The following is a 16,506-nucleotide window of genomic DNA, read 5'->3' on the forward strand; positions in this document are numbered from 1 at the left end:
ATTTGGCGCTCATAGGGCTTTTAAAATTCCCCCCTTAGGGTTTGCTATTGTCCATTAATGTAGACAAACCTTCTCTGTCCGTAATGCAGAGCTGTTCTCTTTGCTCTTGGCTTGTGCTGCCGTTCTCTTGATCACTCTTGCCTAGTCAGCACTCCACCATGTCTTATATTCTGTGCTTGATGCCAAGATATCCCATACCTGAAAGCTTTTTCAGTTTGGATCAAAGTATGTGGTGACCAAGGATCATTTTGAAAAGTCTGCATCTGCCGTATCGTACTCAGATCAGAAATTCTTCATTTAAGAGACTTCAATCTTACACTAGTTCAAAGGCAGTACAGATGGCCTCTGGAAGTCAGAACAAGCCCTTTAATTTGGGTGCAGTCTCTCAGTAAATGTCCGGTACGGTGGGAGCAGCAATGAAGTAACAATGCTTAGGGACCAAGCACCGCTGTACGACAAAGTGCAAAAAATGGTTTTAATTGTTGAAAAAGGATATTATTATTATTATTATTATTATTGTCATTTGTGCAGTATAATACCACCAGGTGAGAGCAGTGTTTTACAGAGACACATGATAGACAGTTTCTGGCTCCTTGGGGTTACAAACTAGTCAAGACAGATAGGCAAGACACATAGGGCCTGATTTTCAAAAGCATTTACATGCTTAAAACTTGGGTTTACTCACTTAAATGCACTTTTCCTGTGTAAGTGGAGTTTTGAAAATTAATGCAATGTATGTCCATAGAGTTTACCTGTACAAGTGCACTGTAAGCGTGTAAATGGCTTTTGAAAATTGCTGTGATAGTATGTCACATTGACATGGGTAACTCCTTTGAAAATTCACCCAAAAGGCAAAAAACAAAACAGAGGACTTGAGTCACAACAGCAAAGCCCTGATTGGGAAGAACTAAACCAGGTGGGTTATTAGTGAGATTAATTAAGCAAAGCTGCAAAATATCAGTCTAAACAATCTCTACAAGAAAAGCAGGAACTGGGGCGGGTGAGTGAGGGTCAGGAGGGTGGGTCAATAACAGCCGGCAAAGAGGTAACAGAACGGTAAGTGTCTGCTCTGAAGTGCCAAAAAGCAGAATATAAATTAAATACAAATCAATAAATCCAAGAGGCTATAGCAGCAAGAATTACACTGGAAAGTGGATGGTTCCAACCTAATTTTACTGTTAACTTGTAAAATGCAGTGATTGTTTTTATGTAAGGCTCTTGATGTTAAATCCAATTGATTACCCCCCAAAAGGCTTATTGTATTTATATTCCACTTTTGGAATTGGATTACATTCAGGTAGTGTAGGTATTTGTCTATCCCCAGAGGGTTTATAATCTAAGTTTGTACCTGAGACAATGGAGGGTAAAATGACCTAACCAAGGTCACAAGGAGCAGCAGTGGGATTTGAATGCTGGCTTCCCTAGTTCACAGCTTGCTGCTGTAACCACTAAACTACTACTCCTCTGGTCCAGGTCTTGCCCTCTCCTCCCCTCCCTCACTCCTGAGTCCCATTGAAATTTCAAAAGAATTATAAGCTCCAGGCTCTCCCAACTTCCCTCCTCTCCAAACTAACCATTAACCTCCCACTCTCCTGGTACCTGAATCACCTTTATTCTTCACCCCAATTGCAATAGTGGCCTACTGCAACCCGGACGCAGCGTTTCTGGCATCACTAAGCACATATGCTTCCAGCGTGTTCTCTTACAAGCATCATACTTGACACTTACGCCTTCAGCGTGTTCCCTTAGAAGTGCCATGCTGGAAGCCTATACCTCCAGCATGTTCCCTGAGAAGTGCCATTCTGGAAGCCTATACCTCCAGCATGTTCCCTTAGAAGTGCCATTATGGACACCTACGCCTCCAGCGTGTTCCCTTGAAGCATCATGATGGACACCTACGCCTCTGCAATATTACCATTTCCTAACAAAAACACCCTACCCTATATTTGAACTTGCTGTTGTTTTCAGGAACAGAAGATCTAGGAAGGAGAATCTTTTCCGTATATGGAAAGGAGATTCTTATAATATAAAGTCTTGAAGAAAGAGATAGTGTAACATTTTTGCATCGGGGTAGCCAGCATGGAGCAGCAGTTAATACCCTTAACAGAAAGCTTGGAGGTAGCCTGCATGGAGCGGAAGTTACTACCCTTAACAGAAACATGGCGATAACCTGCACGGAATGACAGTTACTACCCTTAACAGAAACATGGGGGTAACCTGCATAGAGCGGCAGTTAATAGCCTTAAAAGAAACATGGGGGTAACCTGCATGGAGCGGCAGTTACTACTCTTAACAGAAACATGGGGGTAACCTGCATGGAGCGGCAGTTACTACTCTTAACAGAAACATGGGGGTAACCTGCACGGAGCGGCAGTTACTACCCTTAACAGAAACATGGGGGTAACCTGCACGGAACAGCAGTTACTACCCTTAACAGAAACGGGGGAACCTGCACGGAGTGGCAGTTACTGCCCTTAACAGAAACATGGGGGTAACCTGCACGGAGCGGCAGTTACTGCCCTTAACAGAAACATGGGGTAACCTGCGGGGAGTGGCAGTTACTGCTCTTAACAGAAACATGGGGGTAACCTGCACAGAGCGACAGTTACTGCCCTTAACAGAAACATGGGGTAACCTGCAGGGAGCGGCAGTTACTACCCTTAACAGAAACATGGGGTAACCTGCAGGGAGCGGCAGTTACTGCCCTTAACAGAAGACATGGGGGGAACCTGCAGGGAGTGGCAGTTACTACCCTTAACAGAAATTGGGGTAACCTGCACAGAGCAGCAGTTACTACCCTTAACAGAAAGCTTGGAGGTGGCCTGCATGGAGTGGCAGTACTACCCTTAACAGAAACATGGGGGTAACCCTGCATGGAGTGGCAGTTACTACCCTTAACAGAAAGCTTGGAGGTGGCCTGCACGGAGTGGCAGTTACTACTCTTAACAGAAACATGGAGGGAACCTGCACGGAGCGGCAGTTACTACCCTTAACAGAAACATGGGGGTAACCTGCACGAAGCGGCAGGTTCTACCCTTAATAGAAAGATTGGAGGTGGCCTGCATGGAGTGGCAGTTACTACCCTTAACAGAAACATGGAGGGAACCTGCATGGAGCGGCAGTTACTACCCTTAACAGAAACATGGGGGTAACCTTCATGGGGTAGTAGTTACTACCCTTAACAGAAACATGGGGGTAACCTTCATGGGGTAGTAGTTACTACCCTTAACAGAACGCATGGGAGTAACCTGTATGGAGTGGCAGGTACTACCCTTAACACTAACATTGGAGGTAACCTGCATGGAGTAGTAGTTTCTACCCTTAACAGAAAGCTTGAGGGTGGCCTGCATGGAGTGGCAGTTACCTCACTTAACAGAAAGCTTGAGGGTGGCCTGCATAGAGTGGCAGTTACCTCACTTAACAGAAAGCTTGGGGGTGGCCTGCATGGAGTGGCAGTTACTACCCTTAACAGAAACATGGAGGGAACCTGCACGGAGCGGCAGTTACTACCCTTAACAGAAACATGGGGGTAACCTGCTTGGAGTGGCAGTTACTACCCTTAACAGAAACATGGGGGTAACCTGCACGGAATGACAGTTACTTCCCTTAACAGAAACATGGGGGTAACCTGCACAGAGCGGCAGTTACTGCCCTTAACAGAAACATGGGGGTAACCTGCACGAAGTGGCAGTTACTACCCTTAACAGAAACATGGGGTAGCATGTGGCATTATTATAATCCATTACGAGCACGAAAGTCCTATAGCACCCAATATAAAGGAGGGAATAGCTGCCCAATAACACAAAAATAGATATCAGCCAAGGACCCAGATTCTCAACTTAATAATCGTGTAAGTACACAGTATAGTCCTATATGTAGCAGACCTCATACATAGTATACATGTTTCATGCTAATTAGCATAGGTATACCGCAGTATAATCATTGGTCATATAGTGTCCAGAATTTTTTTTAAGAATTTTCTTCTGCATACGTGAACATTAAAGTCTATTGGCATTTTGTGACATTGCAAGTTTTGCATAACATTACAGTCAAGCACTTAGCTTAATAGTTCCGAGGAGTAAGCAGAGACATGGAGGTGAGGACGAGCACGGTGGCAGGCCCGACACGGACCGTGTTTCGGCTTAAAAGCCTTCTTCAAGGGCAAAAGGTGTCTGCAAATCAAAAACGCATAATAGGTAAGGAAGATCACATCACAATTCATTCATTTATAAAACATCATATAGCAGTGGTACCAACATGTAGATAAGTTAGCTGCATCTTAAGCGTGAAATTTTTCTCCTCTGCCGGAGCGAACGCTCTCGCGCCATTTTTCAGAAACTGCAGCAAATCAGAATCCCGGCTCCACCCAGGAAGTGACGCCCATGATTGCTAAATAGATTACAACAAAGAATACCACTCAATGGCTGCATTAAGCCCTTCAGGTTCCACACATTGTAATTGAAATATCCAGCGCTGTTCCTTCAAGTTGAGAAATTTCTGGAGATCTCCTCCTCTCTTGGTAGGAAGGATGCGGTCAATGACCCGCCATTTGAGATCAATAAACTGATGCTTCTTGTCAAGGCAATGCTGAACAATTGGTGCATTCGTCTTGCCCGTATTCACGCAGCTACGGTGTTCAATTAAACGTGTCTTAATGCTGCGTTTTGTTCTGCCGACATAAATTTGGTGCAAGGGCAGACGATTATATAGATCACATGGGTAGAGAGACAAGTAGAATGGAAATAAGCCACATGGGTCACACCGGCATTGTCAGTCCAAACAGGGCCATCCAATGATTGTGCACACATTGAACATTTACCACAAGCCCAATGGCCGGGCAATTCTGCAGAATAGGTAGACGTATCGGTATATGTCCTAGTTTGGGTTAACAGATCTCGGAGATTTTTACCCCTGCTAAAAGCTATTAATGGAAATTCAGAAAAAATTGGATGTATTTGAACAATATGCCATGTTCTCGGAGGATCCTAACAATGTCTTGAGATCTAAAAGAATAGCGGATGGTGCATACCAGCGGAGGTTCTGATCGTACTTCAGTGGAATCCAATAACAACCATTCGCGCTGTGCGTTAGAAGCTCTCTTTAAGGCCTTTCTGATTATAGGCGGGGGATAACCGCGATGGAGTAATCGGGATACCAAGGCTTGAGCCTGAATGGCAAACTCTGCCTTATCAGAGCATAGGCGACGGATGCGCAAAAATTGGCCAATAGGAAGGCTTTTTTTTAGACTGTAAGCATGAAAACTGGAAAAATGGAGTAATGTATTTCTATCTGTAGGTTTCTTGTAAAGGGTAGTAACAAACCGGTCATTATCCAAGGAAATTAAAATATCCAAAAATGAAATACAAGTCTGATGATATTGCATAGAAAAACAAAGATTAGGATCCAAAGTATTTATCCACAGTAAAAAATTGTTTAAATGAGTGACATCGCTGTGCCAAAGAAAAAATATATCATCAATGTACCGTGTCCAATTTGAGATATATGCAAAAATAGGAGCCGGATATAATAACTGTTCCTCGAAGTTTGCCATATACAAATTAGCTAAACTGGGGGCCATGGTGGCCCCCATTGCTGTTCCATGCGTCTGGTTGTAAAAATAATCATTTTCCAAAAAATAATTTTTACACAGAGCAAATTCAGCCAAAGTGACCAAAAATGTAGTAGGAACCCGATGGGGTCTGGGACGAGTATCCAAAAATTGTTCCAGTATTAGAAGGGCCATATCCTGCGGGATGCTGGTATATAAAGATTTTATGTCGAGAGTTACAAGCATACAGGTAGAAGTTACATGTATAGAGTCCAAACGGGAGAGCATGGATTTAGTATCTTTTATAAAGGATGCCATTTGAGGAATAAGTGGCTGTAAAAATCTATCTACGAAGATGGACAGAGGTTCTAACAAAGATCCTATTGTGTTGACAATGGGTCTGCCTGGAGGATGAGTTGGATGCTTATGTATCTTAGGAAGCATATAGATGATAGGTGATCTATATTCCTTATTGACCAGGAAACCAGCTTCTTTCTTAGTAAGAAAACCAATGGCAAAGCCATCTTCAATACATTCCTCTATCTGTGCAAGCAAAGATGGACCGGGATCATGAGGAAGCATAGCATAGTTGCTAGTATCAGAAACGTGTTCAGAAATCATCGATGTGTAAAAAGTTTTGTCCATAACAATGGTAGCACCGCCCTTATCAGCTTGTTTAATAACAAGGGAGGAAGATTGTCTCAGTTCTGAAAGCGCTTTATATTGATCGCGTGATAAATTGAATTGAATCTGTTCCTTATTGTGTTCAATACGGATTAAAGCATTGAGAACTAAATCAATAAAGGTTTTAATATAAGGGTCAATAGGGCCCGGGGGAAGCCAAAAAGATTTCGGAGTAACAATAGAGCTATCTATGGTGGGTGGTTGGGAAGCAAAAAACAATTTCAGCTGTAATTTCCGAAAAAATTGATATAAATCACGTCTAGTTGAAAAGGCATCGTAAGAATAGGATGGAATAAACGAGAGCCCCTTCTCAAGCAGGGAAAGTTGAACAGATGAAAGTTGCTGTGAAGATATATTAATTACGGTGGGTTGCGGTCGCTCTGAGATCTGGTCTGCGGGCGGCCGCCCGTATCCGGCCAATTGTTCCCGCGTTGTCGAAAAAAACGGCGGCCAGCGCGCCTATTTGAAGAGCGGTAGTTGTTATATCTCGTGTCCGGATTTATCGATGATTGAGCACCAGAAATCTCTTCATCAGAGCCGGAGGATGAATCTGCAAAGGCAACTTTACGTGGTTTTGAGACTTTGCGAAGTTGCCATGTGAAAATAGTACCAGCTGCATAGTCCCTCTCGTCTCTTTTAAATTTGGAGATTTTAGATTGGCGTATCTCAGCTCGGAATTTATCCATAGATTGATTAAACTCATGTAACTTTTTGGTGTAATCCTCTAGGGTCTCCGATGTTTGTAAACCACTTTTTATTTCATCACAAGTAGTTGTTAATGTATGCGTGATAACTTTGGTGGTCTCAACTATTAGGAGCATAATATCTAAGGAACATTTGTTCAAAATCGCTATCCATTTTTGAACGAACTCCGGATCATCACCATAAATTGAGGGCTCGAGGTTCCAACGGAGACCACGGGGAATCATCTCAGATTTGACATATTGTAATAATGTAGATACATGGAGTTCAGAGCGGATAACACGCTGGAATGTCTCAGTTAGGGTTGACCAAGTCTGAGTATCAGAGACGGAAGGTTCGTCAAACAGCAGGGGACCTTGCAGAGCTTGCGCAACACAATAAGGAACAGATTCAATTCAATTTATCACGCGATCAATATAAAGCGCTTTCAGAACTGAGACAATCTTCCTCCCTTGTTATTAAACAAGCTGATAAGGGCGGTGCTACCATTGTTATGGACAAAACTTTTTACACATCGATGATTTCTGAACACGTTTCTGATACTAGCAACTATGCTATGCTTCCTCATGATCCCGGTCCATCTTTGCTTGCACAGATAGAGGAATGTATTGAAGATGGCTTTGCCATTGGTTTTCTTACTAAGAAAGAAGCTGGTTTCCTGGTCAATAAGGAATATAGATCACCTATCATCTATATGCTTCCTAAGATACATAAGCATCCAACTCATCCTCCAGGCAGACCCATTGTCAACACAATAGGATCTTTGTTAGAACCTCTGTCCATCTTCGTAGATAGATTTTTACAGCCACTTATTCCTCAAATGGCATCCTTTATAAAAGATACTAAATCCATGCTCTCCCGTTTGGACTCTATACATGTAACTTCTACCTGTATGCTTGTAACTCTCGACATAAAATCTTTATATACCAGCATCCCGCAGGATATGGCCCTTCTAATACTGGAACAATTTTTGGATACTCGTCCCAGACCCCATCGGGTTCCTACTACATTTTTGGTCACTTTGGCTGAATTTGCTCTGTGTAAAAATTATTTTTTGGAAAATGATTATTTTTACAACCAGACGCATGGAACAGCAATGGGGGCCACCATGGCCCCCAGTTTAGCTAATTTGTATATGGCAAACTTCGAGGAACAGTTATTATATCCGGCTCCTATTTTTGCATATATCTCAAATTGGACACGGTACATTGATGATATATTTTTTCTTTGGCACAAGCGATGTCACTCATTTAAACAATTTTTTACTGTGGATAAATACTTTGGATCCTAATCTTTGTTTTCTATGCAATATCATCAGACTTGTATTTCATTTTTGGATATTTTAATTTCCTTGGATAATGACCGGTTTGTTACTACCCTTTACAAGAAACCTACAGATAGAAATACATTACTCCATTTTTCCAGTTTTCATGCTTACAGTCTAAAAAAAAGCCTTCCTATTGGCCAATTTTTGCGCATCCGTCGCCTATGCTCTGATAAGGCAGAGTTTGCCATTCAGGCTCAAGCCTTGGTATCCCGATTACTCCATCGCGGTTATCCCCCGCCTATAATCAGAAAGGCCTTAAAGAGAGCTTCTAACGCACAGCGCGAATGGTTGTTATTGGATTCCACTGAAGTACGATCAGAACCTCCGCTGGTATGCACCATCCGCTATTCTTTTAGATCTCAAGACATTGTTAGGATCCTCCGAGAACATTGGCATATTGTTCAAATACATCCAATTTTTTCTGAATTTCCATTAATAGCTTTTAGCAGGGGTAAAAATCTCCGAGATCTGTTAACCCAAACTAGGACATATACCGATACGTCTACCTATTCTGCAGAATTGCCCGGCCATTGGGCTTGTGGTAAATGTTCAATGTGTGCACAATCATTGGATGGCCCTGTTTGGACTGACAATGCCGGTGTGACCCATGTGGCTTATTTCCATTCTACTTGTCTCTCTACCCATGTGATCTATATAATCGTCTGCCCTTGCACCAAAATTTATGTCGGCAGAACAAAACGCAGCATTAAGACACGTTTAATTGAACACCGTAGCTGCGTGAATACGGGCAAGACGAATGCACCAATTGTTCAGCATTGCCTTGACAATAAGCATCAGTTTATTGATCTCAAATGGCGGGTCATTGACCGCATCCTTCCTACCAAGAGAGGAGGAGATCTCCAGAAATTTCTCAACTTGAAGGAACAGCGCTGGATATTTCAATTACAATGTGTGGAACCTGAAGGGCTTAATGCAGCCATTGAGTGGTATTCTTTGTTGTAATCTATTTAGCAATCATGGGCGTCACTTCCTGGGTGGAGCCGGGATTCTGATTTGCTGCAGTTTCTTGAAAAATGGCGCGAGAGCGTTCGCTCCGGCAGAGGAGAAAAATTTCACGCTTAAGATGCAGCTAACTTATCTACATGTTGGTACCACTGCTATATGATGTTTTATAAATGAATGAATTGTGATGTGATCTTCCTTACCTATTATGCGTTTTTGATTTGCAGACACCTTTTGCCCTTGAAGAAGGCTTTTAAGCCGAAACACGGTCCGTGTCGGGCCTGCCACCGTGCTCGTCCTCACCTCCATGTCTCTGCTTACTCCTCGGAACTATTAAGCTAAGTGCTTGACTGTAATGTTATGCAAAACTTGCAATGTCACAAAATGCCAATAGACTTTAATGTTCACGTATGCAGAAGAAAATTCTTAAAAAAAATTCTGGACACTATATGACCAATGATTATACTGCGGTATACCTATGCTAATTAGCATGAAACATGTATACTATGTATGAGGTCTGCTACATATAGGACTATACTGTGTACTTACACGATTATTAAGTTGAGAATCTGGGTCCTTGGCTGATATCTATTATTATAATCCAGTCAGGAAATAGAAAAAAGAAATTCTTTCTTTTAAGAAAAGCCAGAGTTATCGGCAATCCGGGAGCTGCTGCTTTCGTGTCCTCACAGCTCGGCGGTCAACTTGGTCAATTCTAGGAAACTCCGTATAGTAGTTGGATATAGAAAATGTCAGGCGTAACTCACAGCACGGTGTAATTTTTTTATTATATTTCCTGGAAGTATTGCTCCTTTTTTCTATTGGTCTCCTTCAGATTTCCTAAGATTTATTCAATATGAGCATAGACCAAAACAGGACAATTTTCTTTTGTATATTTTGAGTGGTATTATATCTTGTTTTGATTTGGAGTACACATATTGTAATTTGATTTCCTGTAATAATTGTTTAAAATTAAATAAAATATAAATAAATAAAAGAAACATGGGGTAGCCTGCACAGAGCGGCAGTTACTACTCTTAACAGAAGGCATGGGGATAACCTGCATGGAGTGGCAGTTACTACCCTTAACTGAAGGCATGGGGATAACCTGCACGAAGCGGCAATTACTACCCTTAAAAGAAACATGCGGGTAACCTGCACGGAGTGGCAGTTACCTCCCTTAACAGAAACATATGGGTAACCTGCACGGAGCGGCAATTACTACCCTTAACAGAACACATGGGGGTAACCTGCATGGAGTGGCAGTTACTACCCTTAACTGAAGGCATGGGGGTAACCTGCATGGAGCGGCACTTACTATCCTTAACAGAACACATGGGGTAACCTGCATGGAGTGGCAGTTACCTCCCTTAACAGAAACATATGGGTAACCTGCACGGAGCGGCAATTACTACCCTTAACAGATCACATGGGGGTAACCTGCATGGAGCGGCAGTTACTATCCTTATCAGTAACATTGGGGGTAACCTGCATGGAGTAGTAGTTACTTCCCTTAACAGAACACATGGGGGTAACCTGCATGGAGTGGCAGTTACCTCCCTTAACAGAACACATGGGGGTAGCCTGCATGGATCAATCATCTTCTCTCCAGCCTTTGCCTCATTCTTAACAACAACAAAACTGAGATCCTAATCATCAATCAAGACATCAACATCAAACTTCTAAACCCAGCTGACCTACTCAGCTCATCCACTCCCATATTAAATCACTCACCACATGTCCGAGATCTAGGTATCATGCTAGACAATCAGCTCAATTTTAAAAAATTCATAAGCACCACCACCAAAGACTGTTTTTATAAGTTACAAGTCTTAAAAAAATTGAAGCCTCTTCTTTATTTCAACGATTTTCGGATGGTCCTACAAGCCATTATTCTATCAAAAATCGACTATTGCAATTCACTTCTCTTTGGCCTTCCATATTCATCCATCAAACCTCTCCAAATGCTACAGAACTCTGCAGCCAGAATCCTCACCAATACGAATAAAAGAGATCACATCACCCCCATTCTCAAGCTCCTCCACTGGCTGCCTATAAAGCAAAGGATCCTATATAAAGTACTCACCGTAATTCATAAATCCATTCACAATATCTCTCCTCTTCAATTAAGTAACCAACTACGCCCTCACTCTTCCTCTAGACCCATCAGAGGAGCATATAAAGGCACACTCTATGTACCCTCAACAAAATCCTCGCATCATAAACGTGCCATATCTACAGCAGGCCCCATTCAATGGAATGCGCTCCCACCAGACATTCGGCTTGAGCTCTGCCACTCTTCATTCAAAAAAAAACTTAAAACTTGGCTCTTTAGCCAAGCTTTTCCAGGACCATGATCATTTTTTCCCCTCCAACCAGCAAGAGCATATCTTCTTCACAAACCCCCATTTTCCATACCACTACCTGCTTCGGTATCTAACCTCTTGCTGCAGGACACTTGAGACTTTCTCACTTATACGTTACAATTTTTTATGCTCAATAAGACCTGTCAACTTAATTGTTTAAGTCTTTTTCTTTTCTTTCCTTTATCTTTTGGTCATCAATGTTACAACTTTATTGTTAATTTTGAACTAATATACCCTGTTCTAAATTTCATAACCTTGTTCTATGTAATGCCTTTTGGCAATTTTCATGTTCTGTTTCAATGTAAACCGATGTGATCTTTATTTCATATAGGAACACCGGTATATAAAAATCTAAAAATAAATAAATAAATGGAGCGGCAGTTACTACCCTTAACAGTAACATTGGGGATAACCTGCACAGAGTAGTAGTTACTACCCTTAACAGAACACATGGGGGTAACCTGCATGGAACGGCAGTTACTACCCTTAACAGAACGCAAGGGGGTAACCAAAAGGAGCAACAGTTACTGCCCTTAACAGAACGCATGGGGGTAACCTGCATGGAACGGCAGTTACTACCCTTATCAGAACGCAAGGGGGTAACCAAAAGGAGCAACAGTTACTACCCTTAACAGAACGCATGGGGGGTAACCTGCATGGAGCGGCAGTTACTACCCTTAACAGTAAGATTGGAGGTAACCTGCATGGAGTAGTAGTTACTACCCTTAACAGAACGCATGGGGGTAACCTGTATGGAGTGCAGTTATTACCCTTAACAGATAACATGAGGGCAACCTGCACAGAGCGGCAGTTACTACCCTGAACAAAATGCATGGCGGTAATCTGAATGGAGCGGCAGTTACTACCCTTAACAGAAAGCATGAGGGTAACCTGCACAGAATGGCAGTTACTACCTTTAACGAATGCATGGGGGTAACCTGAATGGAGCGGCAGTTACTGCGATAAGCAAATTGTTAGGCAGACTGGATGGACTATTTGGTCTTTATCTGCTGTCTACTATTCTACTATGTAAAGTCACTTATTACATAGGAGGGCTGTAGCCTACATAGCACGCCAGTCCTGATGGAAGATCTCTGCCGAGTACCAATAATCTGCCTGAGGTTACAAGAAGTGAATAACAGAACCTCAGAAACATACATTTTGGGTGTTTTGAAGTCGGAGGGAGAGACCAGGGTTCCCTGCGTGCCTACGTCATGGCCAAGTCACAAGTACTGAAATGTGCTCATCAGGGCAGTGGGTGGATGTGGGGAGGAGCAGATGCACCTGCCAGGGCTCACTCTCTCCAAGGTTTAACAGGTTTCCAACATACAAACATTGCTGTTGATTCAGGTCATTGCAAAGAAACATTTTTGCTAGGCTTTTTAAAACTGTACCACAAGGAGGTGCAAACAGATTGTCTGTCAGTCAGATGTATAATTTTCTCATATGAGCAGAGCTCTAGGGTGGTACTTAGATTCCTGTTTTTTGCAGGTTTACTAGAACTCATAATCTTTTCAGATGACAAATTGTTAATGAATGTGACCCTGGTGTTTACAATGTGTGTTTGTGAATATTGCTATTATATAAACAAATAAGCTGTAGTCTTGGAGAATATGATATCTTACAGACCTTAATGACATCTTTTTATTTTTCTACTGATGAGTCTTTGATATAAATATCTACTGCATCTTAACCAAACCTTTATTCTAAAGGTTTATAAAAACAAAAACATTTCTTGTATCCTTTTTAGTGTCTGTGTGCATCTCTGTCAAAGGAAGTCAATCTTATTAAAAAAATGAAGAGGACATTTCACAAGGTAAGATCTGTTAATAGTTTCTTAAAATATCCTAACCGTGACCTTCTGACACTACCACCTCACCAGGATCTGGCCCAGCAGGATCGACCAATCCCATTCCTTCAGTTTGCATAATGTTATTGCTTCATTATAGAGAAAAACAAAAGCTTTTATCAGGAGATTCAAGCAGCGGCATAAAACCAAAAATATCCAAACATGCAGAGGGTTACAGTTTAATTTGCATAAATCTTCAATTTAATTTCCAATTCAAAGCTTTTGCAAACTTTTGTTTTTTACAACAGCAAAGGTATGCAAATAGCAGTGTAACATCCCCTTGACCGCTTACATCAGGGGGCGTTCCTGGGTCCTGGACCAACCTGGTGGGAGCCCCCCTAGGGCAGACTCCGTCGGTCCTCACATTCTTGATCTGCCGCTGGGGTCCACACCCTCCTGGGGGACCACTTGATTTGCTGCTAGGGTCCCCTTGCTCAAGGGAGACCCAGGATCACTTCCAGATCTGCTGCTGTTGTCCTGTTCCTCTTGGGCGACCGCTCAATCTGCCATTGGTGTTCCCTTGCTCCTGCACCTCAGGATCTGCTACTGTCCTTTGCTTCCTCTCTCTTGGTAGGACAGTTTTTCCTGGTTTGAATTTACAGCTCTTGTGGGCACATGGCTTGGTTAGCGTTCACTGATTCAAGCCTTCCGCAGTCTCAACTTTCAGTGATTTTAGCGCTGCTAAGCTCATGGCAAGACATTCACTACTACACAGCCTGGAGGGATCACCTTCTCTCCGCCACAAGGTCAAGACCCAGGCAGGACCATGGAAAGAGAATACATGTACACCCTGCCATCCTGCCTGACTTTTTTTTCTCTGTCTGAGAACTGGGTAACCAAGGATCTGACTCACCTTGTTAGTCAGGGTAAGAATCTGTTTGCTTCCTAGGACTGTTTTTCAGTTAATTTTCTCTCAAATCCCTCTCTCATTCAGAATTCTCCAATGTAGGACTTTTCCAATCATAGTTCTGTAATTTAGGATTTTGTTATCCTTTGATTTAAAGTGATATTTCACTGCAAGTTACAAACAGTAAGAACATAAACTGCATATTGGGTCAGACCAAGGGTCCATCAAGCCTAGCATCCTGTTTCCAACAGTGGCCAATCCAGGCTACAAGTACCAGGCAAGTACCCAAAAACTAAGTATATCTCACGCTACAAATGCTAGTAATAGTTGTGGCTATTTTCAAAATCAACTTGATTAATAGCAAGTAATGGACTTCTCCTTCAAGAACTTATCCAAACCTTTTTTAAACCCAGCTACACTAACTGCACTAACCACATCCCCTGGCAACAAATTCCAGAGTTTAATTGTGCGTTGAGTGAAAAATAATTTTCTCTGATTAGTTTTAAATGTGCTACATGCTAACTTCATGGAGTGCTCCCTAGTCCTTCTATTATCCAAAATAGTAAATAACCAATTCACATTTACCCTTTCTAAACCTCTCATGATTTTAAAGACCTCTATCATATCCCCCCTCAGCCATCTCTTCTCCAAGCTGAACAGCCCTAACCTCTTTAGTCTTTCCTCATAGGGGGGCTGTTCCATCCCCTTTATCATTTTGGTCATCTTTCTCTGTACCTTCTCCATCGCAACTATATCTTTCTTGAGATGAAGTGACCAGAATTGTACTGTTTATGTTTTATCTGTATTTTATCTGTGTTTGTCTAATGGATTGTTTGTTGCTTACTTGAACTTCACTTGGGACAACATTTTTTAATTAGTGGGTAGAAGAAACTTAAAGCAAACTAACAAATATGTAAAAGCTTGACCAATCCTACTAATTTAATTTCCACTAAAATTATAAAGAAATTTCAATCACTACAGCGTGGCATACAAAGACTCTGTCTCCACCAATGTTATTCCATAAACAATTTGGAAAAAAGCTTACAGACCCCCCCAACGCAGCATCACTGGAATGCTGTAAAATAACATTACAGCGCCATTCATTGTCTGCTCGACATTTTGCCTTTCTTATGATGCCAACCCTCCTGGTGGCCCTTCCATGTCATCCCCCTGCCGGACTTCAGTGCAATTCCTGATGTGATGCCCAGGTTTTTAGAAACACTCTATCACTGTTCCCATGTACCACGTGTGCTCTTACTCTGTGCTTTTTTATTTTGCAGCTGAGAGAAAAGGGAGTGAACAAAGCCATCAGTGAACTCGACACCCTTGTCCTCTGGATCGAAGCCTTTGTGAACACGCTCAAATAAAAGAAGGTAGTAGCAGGCAGTATGCGGGTGCAGGGCACTACAGGAAAAGGACAGCGTTTTTTACTTTCTCTGAAATCTAGAATGCACTGAACAGTGCCAGGAAACATCTCCCAGGCTCATGCTGCACTTGGCATCGGATCAACAAAATGCTTTTTGTGTCCACTTGTACAGTTACAAAAGTACGGCAAATAAACAGCAACGCCTTACATAGCGGGTATGGTATGGACATGGAATAATCAAGCATCAATATTTTGAATGCATTACTTCTTCAAGACCGCGCATAGGAATCTCCCTTATCACATGTTTTGGTCTGCGAGTATTTTTATATAGATATATACTTAATATTTATCTTTATTGTTAAAATATTTCTATTATTGTTAAAAAACAAAAAGAGACTCGGCACTAAACGTTATAATAAAATTCCATCTTAAGCAAATGAGTAAAGAAATGTTAACCTTTCTTCTTTGGGAAGATTGTTTTATAAAAAATGATGCAGAAAGAAAAAAGCTGAAGTGCTACAACAGTTATGAGTAGGTTGGAGGAATGGAGGAGCAGACTCGGGGGGGAATGAATGAAGGGATTCCTTCAATATGCGATGACTTGCAATGGATCAACAAAACCATTATCTGAAGAACGTGTCCCTGAGCTCTTCCAACCACAATCACCCTTTCTTCGGCTGAGTTCTTTCCGCCCCCAAGAAGATCAACTTGACAGGGATGAAGAGGCCACACGTGGTCTCAACAACTCATGTGAATTATCATCTTTGAATAATTAGTTCAACAAGGGTCTCGCGACCTGCAGATTGGGTGACTTCCTATGAAATGTTGAGTGATACACACCATCAAAATAAGCA

At 42.0% G+C, this 16,506-nt stretch overlaps 1 protein-coding gene across 1 annotated transcript in view; it reads left to right on the forward strand.

Annotated features, from left to right (window-relative positions):
• The window catches only part of IL26 (interleukin 26), a 33,393-nt gene extending 17,304 nt beyond the window's left edge, over window positions 1-16,089 (forward strand). The window contains exons 4-5 of the mRNA XM_029597628.1: window positions 13,341-13,406; window positions 15,567-16,089. Coding sequence (XP_029453488.1) covers window positions 13,341-13,406; window positions 15,567-15,653 — 153 coding nt within the window. The 3' untranslated portion in view covers window positions 15,654-16,089. The remainder of the gene's footprint in view (window positions 1-13,340; window positions 13,407-15,566) is intronic.
• Window positions 16,090-16,506: the final 417 nt, after the last annotated feature.

Source organism: Rhinatrema bivittatum, chromosome 4, assembly GCF_901001135.1.
Source record: "Rhinatrema bivittatum chromosome 4, aRhiBiv1.1, whole genome shotgun sequence".
Classification (NCBI taxonomy): Eukaryota; Metazoa; Chordata; class Amphibia; order Gymnophiona; family Rhinatrematidae; genus Rhinatrema; species Rhinatrema bivittatum.